Source organism: Seriola dumerili, unplaced genomic scaffold (assembly GCF_002260705.1).
Source record: "Seriola dumerili isolate Sdu_G_001 unplaced genomic scaffold, Sdu_1.0 BDQW01000025.1, whole genome shotgun sequence".
NCBI lineage: Eukaryota > Metazoa > Chordata > Actinopteri > Carangiformes > Carangidae > Seriola > Seriola dumerili.
This window is the reverse complement of record NW_019174280.1, coordinates 11,907,609-11,921,857: the sequence shown is the minus strand read 5'-3', so window position 1 is coordinate 11,921,857 and position 14,249 is coordinate 11,907,609. Positions and strand designations below refer to the sequence as shown.

General features: G+C 39.9%; 2 protein-coding genes across 2 annotated transcripts in view; both read right to left on the bottom strand.

Moving 5' to 3' along the window:
- Positions 1-485: 485 nt before the first annotated feature.
- Positions 486-10,686, bottom strand: LOC111237531 (neuronal acetylcholine receptor subunit alpha-2-like). The gene is made up of 7 exons (XM_022766661.1): positions 10,519-10,686; positions 6,691-6,842; positions 5,850-5,894; positions 5,556-5,665; positions 3,604-4,422; positions 3,255-3,324; positions 486-2,723 (listed from the first exon to the last, which is right to left on the bottom strand). The coding sequence occupies exons 1-7, from the start codon at positions 10,583-10,585 to the stop codon at positions 2,598-2,600; spliced, it is 1,389 nt and encodes a 462-aa protein (XP_022622382.1). The 5' UTR covers positions 10,586-10,686; the 3' UTR covers positions 486-2,597.
- Positions 10,687-12,677: 1,991 nt separating this feature from the next.
- Positions 12,678-14,249, bottom strand: part of LOC111236658 — a 7,657-nt gene continuing 6,085 nt past the window's right edge. Inside the window, exon 3 of the mRNA XM_022765476.1 lies at positions 12,678-12,816. Within this exon, the coding sequence (XP_022621197.1) occupies positions 12,678-12,816 (139 nt within the window). The remainder of the gene's footprint in view (positions 12,817-14,249) is intronic.

The window sequence follows — 14,249 nt, the reverse complement described above, 5'->3', positions numbered from 1 at the left end:
TGTGTCTGTTATCATTACCATAAAATATGAAATTGTAGCACATAATTCCAATGATATAAAAATAAATATGATGTATACTACTGTACATGAATGCCTGTTCATTGTAGCATACGTCCTGTTGATGTTGAGTATCTGTGTCTTTTGCATTTCCTCTCACTGTGAAATTTGTGACCAAGTATTGATAATAATCTTTCAGTTCTCATTTGGACCCGTTTGGGAAATTCAAGGTGAAATTCCTCAGAAAATCCAACATTTCTGGAAGATTGACAAGTTACAAAAAGCTGCTGGGAAGAAAGTAATTGTGCAGATTAAGAATGGAGCAAAGCACCAAAAGGGAAACGTGGCAGTTATTATAATTCACTCAGCAATGACTAAAGCAAAGGTTACCTAACCTTTAATCTATTTTTTATAGGTAATAGACATGAGTATCATTTATGGCAACTGCGGAAATGAAAATCTGTCATTTATTTATTCATCATGGCATTTATTACATAGTGTATGATCATTCAAAAATAAGTTTAATTGTGGCAACATGGCCAGAAAAAAAGTCCATAAAAATGCAAATTCTTTCTAAACCAGTACAAATGACCCAAGTTAGTGTACAGTAAAGATCTGTTAGATCAGCATGCCACTGTTGGTCAAACTGTCAAAACCAGAGGGAGCTGACAAACCCTTTAGATAAATGCCATCTCATCTTGTATTGAATGCGGTTCATGACCCACCAGAGTTTTTCCAATCTGGCACAAGCCAAACATCTCATTGCTCATAATTCTACTACATTACTTTTACCCACATTGTAGCAGTCAGTCACTGCTGGTCCAGCACCACCAGCACATCTAAATGTCCACTTGTCATCTCAGTTCAAGGCTGGATACCTCTAAAAGTACTGAATGAAATCATGTCAGCATCGGCTGTACTTTTAGACTCCTGCTACTGAAGACCAGTGTTGTGCAAGTTATTACCTCTGCCAAGAAGGTTTCACCCATGTCTTGGTTGTTTGTTTGTTTGTTTGTTTGTTTGACCATAAGCTTTCACAAAAAGTACTCAACCGATTTGCACCAAATTTAGTAGAGGAATGGGGCATGGGCCAGAGAAGCACCAATTAAATGTTAGTCTCGATCCAGTTAAAGGCGTGGATCCAGGAATTTTTTTATCATTTAACATTGCAACAGGGCATTTTTCAAGACTTTCATCAATTTTTCAAGAAATAATTTATGGATTTTGATGTAAAAAAACAAAACAAAACAAAAAAACAGACATGTATGGTGTTGAGATCTATGACTGTACAATTTGGTGCAGATCCAAATAATTATCTGGATCATAATTATACTAAATTACTTTTCCAGACCAAGATTATTATCTGGATTTCAGACGTGTAAGATTGTTTGGACTTGACAGAGGCATGCTCTCCTGAGTGCCATTCTAGTTTGGGAAATTAAATTAATCAGTTTCTTAGTGGTCGTTCAAAATGCAACCATATTGCTTTACTTGTAACTAAACAGCAGCAGTATTTAGTTACATTTATTAACGTTACCCAGCCCAACTAGTGCCTTAACTCTAAAGCAGACACTCTCACACACTTCGTAGAGCAGCTAGCCGAGGCACTGTATGTATTTATCTTCTGTCCATTGACAGCTAACTGGTGCTCAAAGACCTTCATTCACACATATTCCAGCTCTAAACAAAACCCGGGACATTCCTGCTTATACGAGGGGCTAGCTATGCGGCTAAGAAAAAAACAACAACACAAATTTGGAGTTACCAGAAGTCGTATTTCTTCTCTTTCGGTGGATGATAGCGGTTTGCTCTGTCTAAAGGAAACAGCAACAAGCTACAAGGAGACGAAAACCTGATGTCGAGCCTCTGACCTCCGGTAAGACACCAAGTTTACTTACGGCCGTTACAGGTGCCAACGGTAGTAGTAAATGTAATGCAATTATGTCAGTGACTTTTAAATTGTAATTCCTAAAACTACCGAAAAAAGTAATCACATTTGTGTAACAAAGTACCCAAATGATGCTGGCACTACGCCATTTAACTAGCATGTTACGCTAATGCTAAATATATACTAAATATTGGCATGTTTACACGTTAACATTAGCATGTTAACATGCTAAATGTTCTGTGCTAAACATTAGCTTGCCACTAACAGGCATGCTAATGTTAGCATTCAGGTCAAACACAGCCTAACTTCACAGGTGAGGTTGAGGGATACACCTGAGGCTGACGACAAAGTGCAACTTAGACCTATTAAAGTTGAGCCAAGTCTGGACAGCCGAGTCTGACAATCTGAGTCTGAGATATCCTAAACTTGCCACTGTAGCGACCATTCAGTTTGTGCCCCACTATTCAGAGGGATCTAAACACAGCACAGTCCTTCTTTTTAGTTTTTCATAGTTTTGGTTTGTTGGTATGTAAAGAGTGTTGCCTCGTGAGGCTGCAAACTGGGCTGCTCAGTGTTACACAAACTTCAGTCACATTCCCCGTGTTAAAGTAGAGTTCAGCTACATTTTACATGTCAAACATCACTCAAGTGAAGGTGGTGGTGGATTTTTTTTTTCTTCTTTTTTTAAATATTCAACACTTTCTCTCAAGCGCTAGATCATGCCAGCTAGCCAAGGGGGCAGGAAAAGGCCAATAGTCCCAAGCAGGCACACAATAATGAACATCCACAGGAAGATGCGATCAATCACCATGGCGACATACTTCCAATCCTCTTTCACCTGTGTAGAGTGAAGAGCAACAGAGAAAGCAAGAAATGAGAGAGACCAGTAGTACATATGAAATTGTCATAATGAACTATATTGGTTATTGGAGGTTCAATCAGGAAGCCTACTTTTCATGCTCATGCATATTTCTTATGCTGCTGATCAGCTGACCTGCTCTGCCTCCTGCGTCTTAAACAGTTCTTTCTTGGCTGCACCTCATTTACTTTCAGTGCTTTGTAGGAAATTACTGTTCTGGCTCCAATTGGTTACCACCCCATCAAAATAATCATCTTCTTGATTTTAGTGTTACTAATGTATCACATATATCACTCACCATGTGTTTAACTTCAGTAATCCAAGTGAATTTAAGATGTGTGGTTTACAGCACAGTACACAGTATGTCTTCATACACATGATCCTCATACTATGAGGGAGTTATAGTGTATGTAATTGAGAAGGGTATATAGTAAATCATGAACCCTTGCAGAGAAACAGTGAAATGAGGATATTGTGTTTGAAGTGATGTGGTATTTCATTGATACTTACACTGAAGTCAGCGTCCTCAGCCCTCAGGTGGTCTGCAATGTAGTGCACCCCTTCTAATGCACGTATAACACTTGGTGAAAGCAGGAATTTTGAGTCTGATGCAGTATTTTCTACTTTAGTTGGCCGCTGAGTGGGATTGACTCTAGCCCCAGTTAACTGTCTGTTCGTCCCTCCTGCTGATTCCTGACGGTTCTGGCTGTTCTGTGGGGTTTTCTGTTGCGGCGGAGGAGTAGATCCTGGAGGTCTGGGCGAAGGGGGACGGAAGGAGAAATAAGACGTCAGCGTTCCCAGCTCTAAATCCTCGTAACAGCTTCTCTCAGGGTCCTCCGATGTGGTCCCATCTCTTAACCAGTTAGCTGAGGTGCTGAGGCAGTTGCCAGATTTGTTCCCAGCTATTCGGCCCTGCCGTCGCTCTGCCGCTGCTTCCTGCTGGAGCAGCAACAGCCTGCGACGCCGGCCATCTGGCGCAGGCCGTCGCATGAACAGCCAGCGTGGGATCAGGTCCAGGAACACTGAGTGGACCCAGCGGGGCATCTTGTGAGTGCTGGGAGAGCGATGGTGCACATTGAGCACAAAGACAGTGATGACGATGGACAGGGTGACGAAAATCATGGTGAATAGGAGGTACTCGCCGATGAGAGGGATGACGAGAGATGTGGACGGTATGATCTCTGTGATGAGGAGAAGGAAGACAGTGAGGGACAGCAGCACAGAGATGCAAAGGGTGATCTTCTCTCCACAGTCTGAGGGCAGATAGAAAACCAAGACAGTGAGGCAAGAGATCAGCAAACATGGGATGATAAGGTTGATGGTGTAAAACAAGGGAAGCCTTCGGATGATGAAGAAGTAGGTGATGTCTGGGTAGATCTCATGGCAGCAGTCGTATTTCTTTGTATTGTACGTTCCCACAGCATTGATGATGGCCCATTCACCGCTCTCCCAGTAGTTGTTGAGGTCCACAGTGTTTTCAATTCGCTCCAAGTCAATCTTGGCCTTGTCATAGGTCCAAGAACCAAACTTCATTTTACAGTTCTGCTGATCAAAGGGGAAGAAGGTGACATCGATGCTGCAGGAGCTCTTGTAAATAGCAGGCGGGACCCAGCGAACTTTACCCGTGTGGAATAGGTGAGCTTTTGTCATGTGAGTCACAGCAAACTCACCGTCAGCACTGGAAAAGCAGAGGTCATCATATGAGTGATGGTGACATACAATATGAGAGCTCAGTTTTAAATATCTGACTGAACAGAAGCTAAAATAGCAGATAAGCAATCACACCCTGGACTGTGAAAAGTCCTGCCACCGCCTTTTTTTTCCTTTTAGAAACCGCGCAGTGAAAAAGTGTTATGATTTCCCAAATAATAATCTTCTGAGGTAATCTCCCCTCCATTCATCGCTTTAATGGTGATAATAGCTCCTGCTGGAAACGTAATGACGAGTCCTTATCATTTCATCAGTCTCACACCTTTTTTAATTTCACTTACAGACTGTGATTACACAAGCTCCATGGAGCAGAGCTCCATCATCAACCTTTCTCAGTTTAATCTCCATGAGGTGAATTTAGGAGGAGGGAGGAGAGATACATTGAAAGTGGTAAATTTCATAACACAATAGATTTCACACTAAAGCAATACATGTTTATAGGTTGTCTTCATTTTTTACATAAATAAACTGCAACTATAGTAGAAGTGACAGATGCAGGAAAAGTAACATGTAATGTAATTTGTAATCCAAAATGACAAGTTATAGAAATCCTAACAAAGCACAACATTTATGTTGTGACTCCACTAGATGGTGCCATCCTCCTACCAGATATCATCCAGTCAAGCGGCATCTATTTGAACCAGTGTGAGTTGACAGTTGTTGTTTATGTGCAACATTATAAACACTCACTGTTTTAGAATAACCCTTACATTACATTTTCAGTATAACAGACAGAAATAGTTGCTGTGACCTGATCATGAAACCCCTTAAATATTGTGCTTATGTTAAGCAGAGCTGTATAGATTAGTCAATTTATTGATTAGTTAACGGACAGATTATTCAATCATTTGAATAATAATTTAAATTACAAATAATAATTTATCATTTAAAAACTAATTTTGAAAGCAAAACTAAAAACAATCGCTGGACCAAGAATCTCAAATATGAATATTTGTTGATTTTCTTTGTTTTCTATGACAATAAACTGAATGCCTGAAGCAATTTGCTCATGCTCTGGCAAATTGTGATGGCCAATCTTTGGTGTTTTTTAACATCAATCAGTTAATCAAGATAATAATCTGCAAATTGAGTGATATTTACTTGTTATAGAGGACGATGTCTGGTACCCATATGAGCTCTGATGGCACTCTTATGGACGTCACATTGTCATAGTCAGACGGTCTCCAGCGAAGCTTGTAGTCGTTCCACTCCTGGGAGATACAAACAAAAGAGGTGCTTTAGGGGGCTGTGATTCTTTATTTAATTGTCATAAAAGTCATTCAATTCTTCATAAACATTGTCAAATGTCATGTTTTTAATATTTTATATCATCATATCCCCTCTTTGAGAAACAATCTTAATAATAAATGAACACTGACACATTTCATTTCTAACCTGTTTAAGCCACACATTGGTTGTCATCATCTGGTTCTTCTCATCCTAACAGACAGACAGACAGACAGACAGACAGACGCACGCACGCACACACGCACACACACACACACACACAAACACACACACACACAGGGAGACAGACAGAGACAGACAGAGACACAGAGACTGAGTTAAGGCTGTCAACTCTGGGTTCAGGCCAGAAGAATATATGTGAGAGGTTTCTGGAGGATTGTCAAAGCAGACCCAAATATAGCTTGCAGGAACTTCTATTACTTGATGGATGTGAAGAGTTCTGAAACAGTTTGTGTCACACCCTGTGACATGGCACAGAGTGCATAATGTAGTTTTTTTTTCAAAGTTTGTTTTTGCTACTGTATGTAAAAATGCAAAAACATGCAGTGGAAAAACCTATAAACATATAGCATTAAACATGCAGTGCCAAGTTTTGCTAAGTATAGGGAGAACAATAGAATTATTAATCATATTGATTAAAACTCTAGGGATAGGTTATTGCACTTGAAAAAAATTCTGTCTTCTACTTAGTCTGACAGTGGAATCCATTGTGAACCAAAGTCTTATACAAAATACATGTTTTCAAATGAAACTTTCAAAGAGAGAATAATCAGTAGTATGAGGCCTTTTAATGTGACTTTTTTTTTTTTAAATAATAAAACATTAACTGTGTAAAATATTTAGTAACATAGCTATGATTTTAAAAGAATCACAATAAAAGCAGCAGCTACAACCAAAAAGAGCTTGTATAACATCTTATTGTTTAAATGTGCTATATAAATTGGACAAACATGCTGAACATATCGACAATCTATACTTAAAGACTCACCACGTCAATGAGCTGTGCTATGGACAGTCCAAACTTGACGATGACTACATCAGAAATGTTTGGCACTGGTCTCGACCACTTGTTGTAACCAGCAAACAGCGTCTTGAAGAGCTCATCCTCAGCGTGGGAGTGCGTCTTCTCGTGACAGAGAACTGTGGACACATTACAGCTACTATTTTAAACCATACCCTCTATTTTGATTGAAATCTTTATAGAAGAGAGATACATTAAGGGAGTAATGAAATTTATAAATTAGTGACATTTATTCAATGTTCTATGAATGAAATTTCTGTAAAACAAAGTTCCTGATGTCGTTTTGATATTTTGACATCAAAGTCATTTGAGCGGTTTTAACTCCTGGCTTTGTTTTGTTGGCATTTAACAGGTAAGATATACAGGGAACATAATAATTAAATGGAAGAGGACAGGAGTAAGGGAGTTTCACAGTATATAGGGATCATATCCATGTTCTCTCTTCCATGTCTCCCCTAATCCTCACTTAACAAACAGCAGTAAATCAAACTGGCATGATATTGTGGCTTTTGGGAGTGAGGGTGAGTGTTGCGAACATCTTGCGTCTCTGCACACAAGCCTACTCGAAACATCTTAGACTTTTCTTGGTAAAGTCTTATCGACTTTTCTGCATCTTAGCAAATCTTTTGATCTCTTGATCTGAGCTCCCCGTGAGGGTTGCCTGCTAAAATCTCGCAAGGTGAGCTGGTGGAGACTGGGGAATTATCTCTCCTCCCTCAACATCGACACCATTTCAAGAGTAACCTCTCTTTATCTCTGAAGTGTTATTGTTATGCACATGTGGCTTCACGGTGAGAGGTAGCTTAATCAAATTGATTTTGTATATGCAGTCTAGACAGATTTGCACACAATCTCAGACTGAGTCACTGTATAATTTTTCTGCAGTGTGAATAGCATGGAAATAGACAGGAATCCCGGCCCTTGGGGATTACCGCTTCCACCTTCATCAATGTAGTCAGAGTCAATTACACACATCATTACTTGCTAGTGTTAAGTGGAGGTGAGCTAATTTCTCAGTAGTGCAGGGTGTTTATTGTTGAGCTGTCTGTCACTCTGTATTACAACTGATGCATAAAACAATTAGCTGACAGTTTTCACCTGAAGCAGAGGGTAACAATGTGTTTGATACTGGGGTTTTGGAAATTTAGTTTTTCTGAAGACTCCTGACCAGAATATACAAATTATGGCAAACTATTCTGTTAAACTATGTAAAAGTGGCACCATTTCTGAACTACTTCAAACATATCTTTGGCCTTATTGTACTGCAGTTACTTGTTACCTATCATCAGATTGGATGATTTACACTGATTTTACACTTGGTCAGACTTTGGTGTTTTACTCTCCAAGTAATGGTTCAACATCTTTAGAAAAATGCTTATTCACGTTCTTGCAGAGAAGTAGATGAGACGATTGATACCCCTTTCAAATCTTTACAATAAATATGAGAATACGGCCATCAGCTAATTCGTTTAGCAAAGGTAACAAAATCCCCATACTAGCACCTTTAAAGTTCACTAATTACCATGTCATATCTTGTTTGTTTAATCTATACAAAAACATAAATGTAAAGAAGACAAATAATCTGACATAAAAACCTTAAAAATGGCAATTTGTAATTTTTTCATTTAAGTCTTGGTACTGATTTCCTCATCTAATTCTCAGCAAGGAAGCGAATAAGGGTATTTTCCAAAATGTCAAACTATTACCTTAAGTAATCACATTTTTGCAAACAGATGAAATTTGTTGAATGTTTATTGTACAGAAAGAAAACTCATGGAATCATCACACCAAAGCCAAACTTCAAAAATCAATACAATTTTTTTTTAATTCTAATCGGTTTACGTGCTGTTAACACCCAACTCCCTCTAGAGCTCTGTTTGACATTGCACGGGTATAATGCAGCCCAATGATGTGTGCTACCAACAAGGATCTGAAAACAAGACCTTGGACCACCCACATCTGGCAGCAGTCATGGTTGCTTAGCCAAGGCCACATCATTACCTGTCCATGGGTGAGTTTAGTTCTGATGACAACATTGACAAGTCCTCACAACCTTTAACTGTAGGAGGTAAGGGGCTAAAATGCTGCACAGAGCTAACCAGAAGGATAAATGCAATTCTGCTTGCATGATTTATTGCCTATGCTAACAGCTTGGCTTGAGGGGCTTTAACAGACTGGTCCAATATACAAAACAGTCCAATATCTAGGAGTAGTTGGTAGAAAGCAGACATCGACATGGTAAATATTATGTGAATTCACCAAGGTACACATGTGCTTATCTGCCATCATGAACTAATTTCAATCTGACAAACACTCATGCACAAGAGGCTTCTTATCTGCTCTCTTGACAGTCAAGGCGAGTGCGGTGTCCGTACATCTGGGAGGGACCAGATGTGGAGCTTGAAAAAAGGCTGTTGGGTGCCATAGATCAAAGCCTCCTGCCAGCAGAGACTTGAGATGACACCTCCAACGTCCAGCACACTGGGACATGGATGTTGGACTGTGGCCAAGCCTCTTGGCGAGGTGCTTGAAACACTGACCAGTTTGGATGATCGAGTCAGCAGCTTCTCAGGCCAGAGGCGCTCTTGGCGAAATTGGGCTGTCAAATACTTACAGTAAAAAAGTTCAGTAAAAAAAAAAGACCAGCATGCAACAATTTTCTGTGAGTTGACTAAAATTGCAGAGCTCAAGTGGGAAAGCTGAACTCTGTCATTGCTGTAATGAGAAGTACATTGGCATGAGGTGAAGAACCAGCACATATGACTGCTGTAGCATGTAGAGATGGAAGGAAGGCACATAGGCTGTGCTTATGTCACAAGACCACATATGTTATCTTACACTGCAGATTGTGCACACAATCCTTGCTTGCATTTGAATGAAAGGACACTAGACATGTTAAATAGCCCAGGTCCTTGTAACAGCACCTGAATTGAATTCCATATCAAGCCGCCCCTACTTCCACTGTCAAGCCTGATGGATTGAAATTCTAAACAGTTTCCACAATATGTCCAGAAAAAGATCTTGAAAATGTGCACAACAGATCCAGTATCATAATAGTTTTTATTTTCTAACAAAAAGTGAGGCAAATCAGGAATTAACTCTGGCCTTGAACCCTCCATATTCTGACTATAAATATGCATCTTTGTCTTGTTGAAACATAAATATGACACCTGTTGTAGCAGATTGTGTGAAATATTTTCTGAGTTTGTTCAGAGGACTGTGATTTTTTATTTTTTTTATTTTTTTAGAAGTACACTGCTTGTCTTTGGCAGTTTCTATATTTGTACGGTCGAGTAAAGGATAATGAATTTACTCTCTCTGCTGTAGAAGCAGGACATAGAGGTCTTCCTAAATTTAAACGCAGTGGAGAGAAACGGTTTTCTCTCGCAGTTCAGCTCTAGTGGTCGCGTTTATGCGGAGGGACAACATTAATCAGTGATGGGACGTTGTATCACTCTGCTAAGATGCGACACATACTTTTGCACGAGGCGCTTTTAGTAGATTTGCGCGCGACGATTAATTACGTGATCGTGAGAGGAGGCTCATGGGAGTTGTGGTGTTAAAATTCATGAGCGGTAGGGTACACTTAGGTACTTTTGGGACCATTTTAATGTAAAAGTTTATCGTTTAGTAAATTGTAGAACATGCAGCACTCACTCTTTCAGAATTAGCACAGTACTCTTGTAAAATGTCGCCTTAAACATTTTAATTCACGTTGTCATGACGTTGGTGACATGTTTAATGTACTTTTTCATTTGTTGAAAGGCACGTTGAAAATATTTCAAAAGTACTTACCTGACCCAGAGAGGAGGAACGGCCACACAACAGCCGTCCATAAAGAGAACAGGTGGTTGTATCCCATTTTGTTCTCTGGTGGTAAAGAGGAGACCAACTTCCCCGGAGAGCACGGAGGTGTTTCCGTCCGCTATCAAAACGTTATCTCGAAACCGTGATGTGTGAGCAAAATCTGTCATCTTCGCAACTGGGAGGCATGTCAGGACAACTCCACCACTAATGTCACAATAGCCGGCTTTATATCTGTGGGCGGGGAGAGAGTATGACGATAATCTGCCTGAATAACTTTGGTGCCTTTTCCCTAAATGTCGGCATCGATGGACGTGTCTCCCTGCGCACTTGGAGCTCTGTTCAGAGGGGATGAGAGCGAGTCTGTTTCCGCGCACTCAGTCGGAGAGCTATCCATCACTCGGTGCTGAATCAGGGAGCGGCAGCGTAACACTGTAGCTTACAGCTGGTTTATTTTGCAGACTTAACTACCAGTTCATGAACTGATACAAGACTGGTCTCAAGAAATTAAATCACCGAAAATAGTCCGGTTTGTTGCTGAGTAATACATTATCCAAACAATTCCACCTTTTTGCGCATTGTGCCAAGAATTTACGCGTCCCTGGTGGCCTGATCTAAGACTTTGATGTCCATTTAAAACCTTAAATTAGCTCTTTTCCATGATTAGAATCATTGTGAGTTACCAGTCTGGTTCATTAGGTCCGCAAAACGGCATCATCCACCCTGAGAGGACAGGTTACATCTGAGTGCTTCCTGTCTTTCCTCTTGTACCTATAACAGTCCCTCCTCCTGTCTCTCTCTTGCTCACTCTCTTTCACATGCACAGGCACGCACACAGACACACACACACAGATTCACTGTAAAAGTTTTAACTTGCAGGTATGGGAAATGGTCGACCAGTTATTAGAACCTGTTTCCTTCAAAAGAGTTCAGACTGACTGGTCATTTATTTAATTGAACATTAAATGATGAGTGACACATGCAGCTGACCAAACGTCTGTGGGATTTTTCTATGGATAACAGCTAGAGGGCAGACTAGGTGACTGAATATGCTTTGAGAAGTTTTAGTTTCTCCCAAAATATCAATGTGAGAGTAGAACTTGCGCAAGCATGACAACAAATGGCAACAGAAAACATTTTGAAGCTTTCAAAAACAATAAACAAAAAGGCAAATTTGTTGTTTGTTGCTGTTTACTGGATCATACATTCTTCATATCATACATTGTACAAATTCATATTATTACATATTTTATGATCGCAAATATCAAGGCATTCCCTCCCATGAGTAGTGGCAGGATTAACAATGGAACAAAACTAAAGCTTTGTTCTCATGTTTGAATGGATAAATCCAACAAACACTTATAAACTTGCAAGCATTTTTTTAAACAGTGTGCATAGTCAGAGTTTCTGTGTTTTAAGTGCTGTATCAAGTTTTCTGATCGTGTGTTCCTGCATATTTCTTCCTAATGACAGGAACTGTCAAATCATTATACAATTTCTTATCCCTCATCCACAGGTTATTGCATAGTCTTCTCTAGACAACAGATATCCCTGTATAACAAAGCTGTCCCTGTTGCAGTCTGCTTCTTATTTTGTTGCAAAAACAAAATCTCCATTGAAACACTCTATCCTGGCCTCCATCCTCACCCTGGAACCAGATGGCCGATCCATAGCTTCCTCTGGAGAAGACTAACAGAGTCATTATGTTTGGTCTCTGAAGGCCAATCTAGTTTGATCCATAAACACTCAACTTGGCTCAAAGCTGCGCCACATACTGTTGCCATGTTTGACCTCACGAATTCCACAAATGATGCATGGAAAATAAAATTTTATGGGTTACGGGGTTATCACTTCTTTGAAAAGGAAACGTATTTATTTTTTCACCCAAAATTTCTGTGCTATTTTCTGTCATCATTCACATGATGTGAAGTTATCAACCATCCTGTCAGAGCTTCGTCTTTCGTTATTCTTGCAGTTGGTGTAATGTATCTCAGTGCTGCGAAGAACACATGGGTAAAAAAAAAAAAAAAAAAGAATAGAATTGCGGGAAGGTTTATTTCTCTTTTTCTGGGTCTCATGCAGGATATCAAACAACATCCATGAGTAATGGGATGATGTATGAACAGTTTTAAAAGCTTTTCAACACTTCCTTAGTGATGGATTTTGATTATGTCTTTCAGCTGCTTGGTGAATGAGGCCTGCAGGGCCTGTGATGAGCTCTCTAGTCTGTTGGCAATGTCTGCTGCAGCACGAAGCATCTCTTCAAAAGCCAAGGACTCCTCTCTGATTCTGCTCCAGAAGACGGAACAATCCAGGTCACCAGGTGGAGTGAAGGGGAGGAAGAAACAGAGAGACTGAGTAAGTGGAAGAGCCAAGGACATTATATATGTTATAAGAGGCATATGGTAGCTCTTAAAGCTGGTTAAGTGATTGGAAAGATTGAGTAACAGGAAGGTCAGAATCATATATAGTGTTAAAGAAATCACAAACATTAAAGCATAACACTGGCAACAAGAGGGAGAGGGTAATTTTCCAACACATTTATTGCAATTTGTAAAAAAATTGTCATTTTAGAGGTCCACCATAATGTGCAATATTTGTATGTCTAGACATAAATGGTCCTTAGGCCACTTTGTACGTGGCAAATGAATGTGTGTGCTTTAGGTACCTCAGCTCACCTCTTTAAAAGGCATGCTGCTGCATGTCAGGCGAATTACCACATTCAGACTGATTCATCTCTAAGGTCCCAACTAATGATTATTTTTTATTAACAATTAATCTGTTCACTGTCAATGGCTGTCACAATTCCCCAGAGCCCAAGTGGAGTTGCTTTGTGAATCAGTCTGCTCTTTTGTCCAACCATCAGTCAAGTCAAGTCATTTTTTTATTTACAGTATATAGGTATGTATATATATATATATATATATATATACCAAATCACAACAGAAGTTATCTCAAGGCACTTTACATATAGAGCAGGTCTAGACCATACTTTTCATAATATTGAGTACAGAGACCCAGCAATTCCCACCACGAGCAAGCGCTTGGCAACAGTGGCAAGGAAAAACTTCCTTTCAAGAGGCAGAAACCTCGAGCAGAACCAGGCTCAGGGTGGGCGGCCATCTGCCTCGACAGGTTGGGTTGAGAGAGAGAGAGTCCAAAACCCAGACAGTGAATTTACAGTAAAATACAGAACAGACAACTTAAACAGTTGCTGAGCACCCGGGTGGTCTTGGGGTTGAGGTGCTGACCAGGAACTGCAATGGTCTCACTCTGTTCACTCATTTCTGGTCATCTCTCTCTCTCTATTAGTAATCTAATAAAGGCATAAAATGCTGCCAAAAATGTTGTAGATTAATTTTCTGTTAATGGACTAATCAGTGAACTGACTGGTTGTTTTGGCACTGCCAATCTCCTTGCACTAAATTCTGAATTCATTACTGTAAATGAAGGTGCTTTGTTGGGAGCGGTTGGTGGCACTCACACAGATCACACATTGAAAATGCTAACAAGACAGTATAGCCCAGCACCTACTGATGAAGTCAAAGTCTGGATGTCAAATATCAGTTATAGAAATAACAATAATAGTTTTCAACTGTCTGATAAAAGGCGAATCTCCTTTTAACAAAGACCTTGTTCACCAACAAACAAGAACTGGTCATTTTTAGCTGCTCTCTCTACATTTCAGCCATTATCTTTCTGAAGCTCAACACATCTGATTT

Bases quoted from the DNA above. Each gene is read 5' to 3' on its own strand.
- LOC111237531 (XM_022766661.1), bottom strand. From the start codon at position 10,585: ATGGGATACAACCACCTGTTCTCTTTATGGACGGCTGTTGTGTGGCCG. The intron at 4,423-5,555 runs GTAAATATCACT...CTGCTTTTCCAG, and splicing joins GACATCGTCCTCTATAACAA to TGCTGACGGTGAGTTTGCTG. The intron at 2,724-3,254 runs GTAAGTATCAAT...CACTCTACACAG, and splicing joins CTGAGGACGCTGACTTCAGT to GTGAAAGAGGATTGGAAGTA.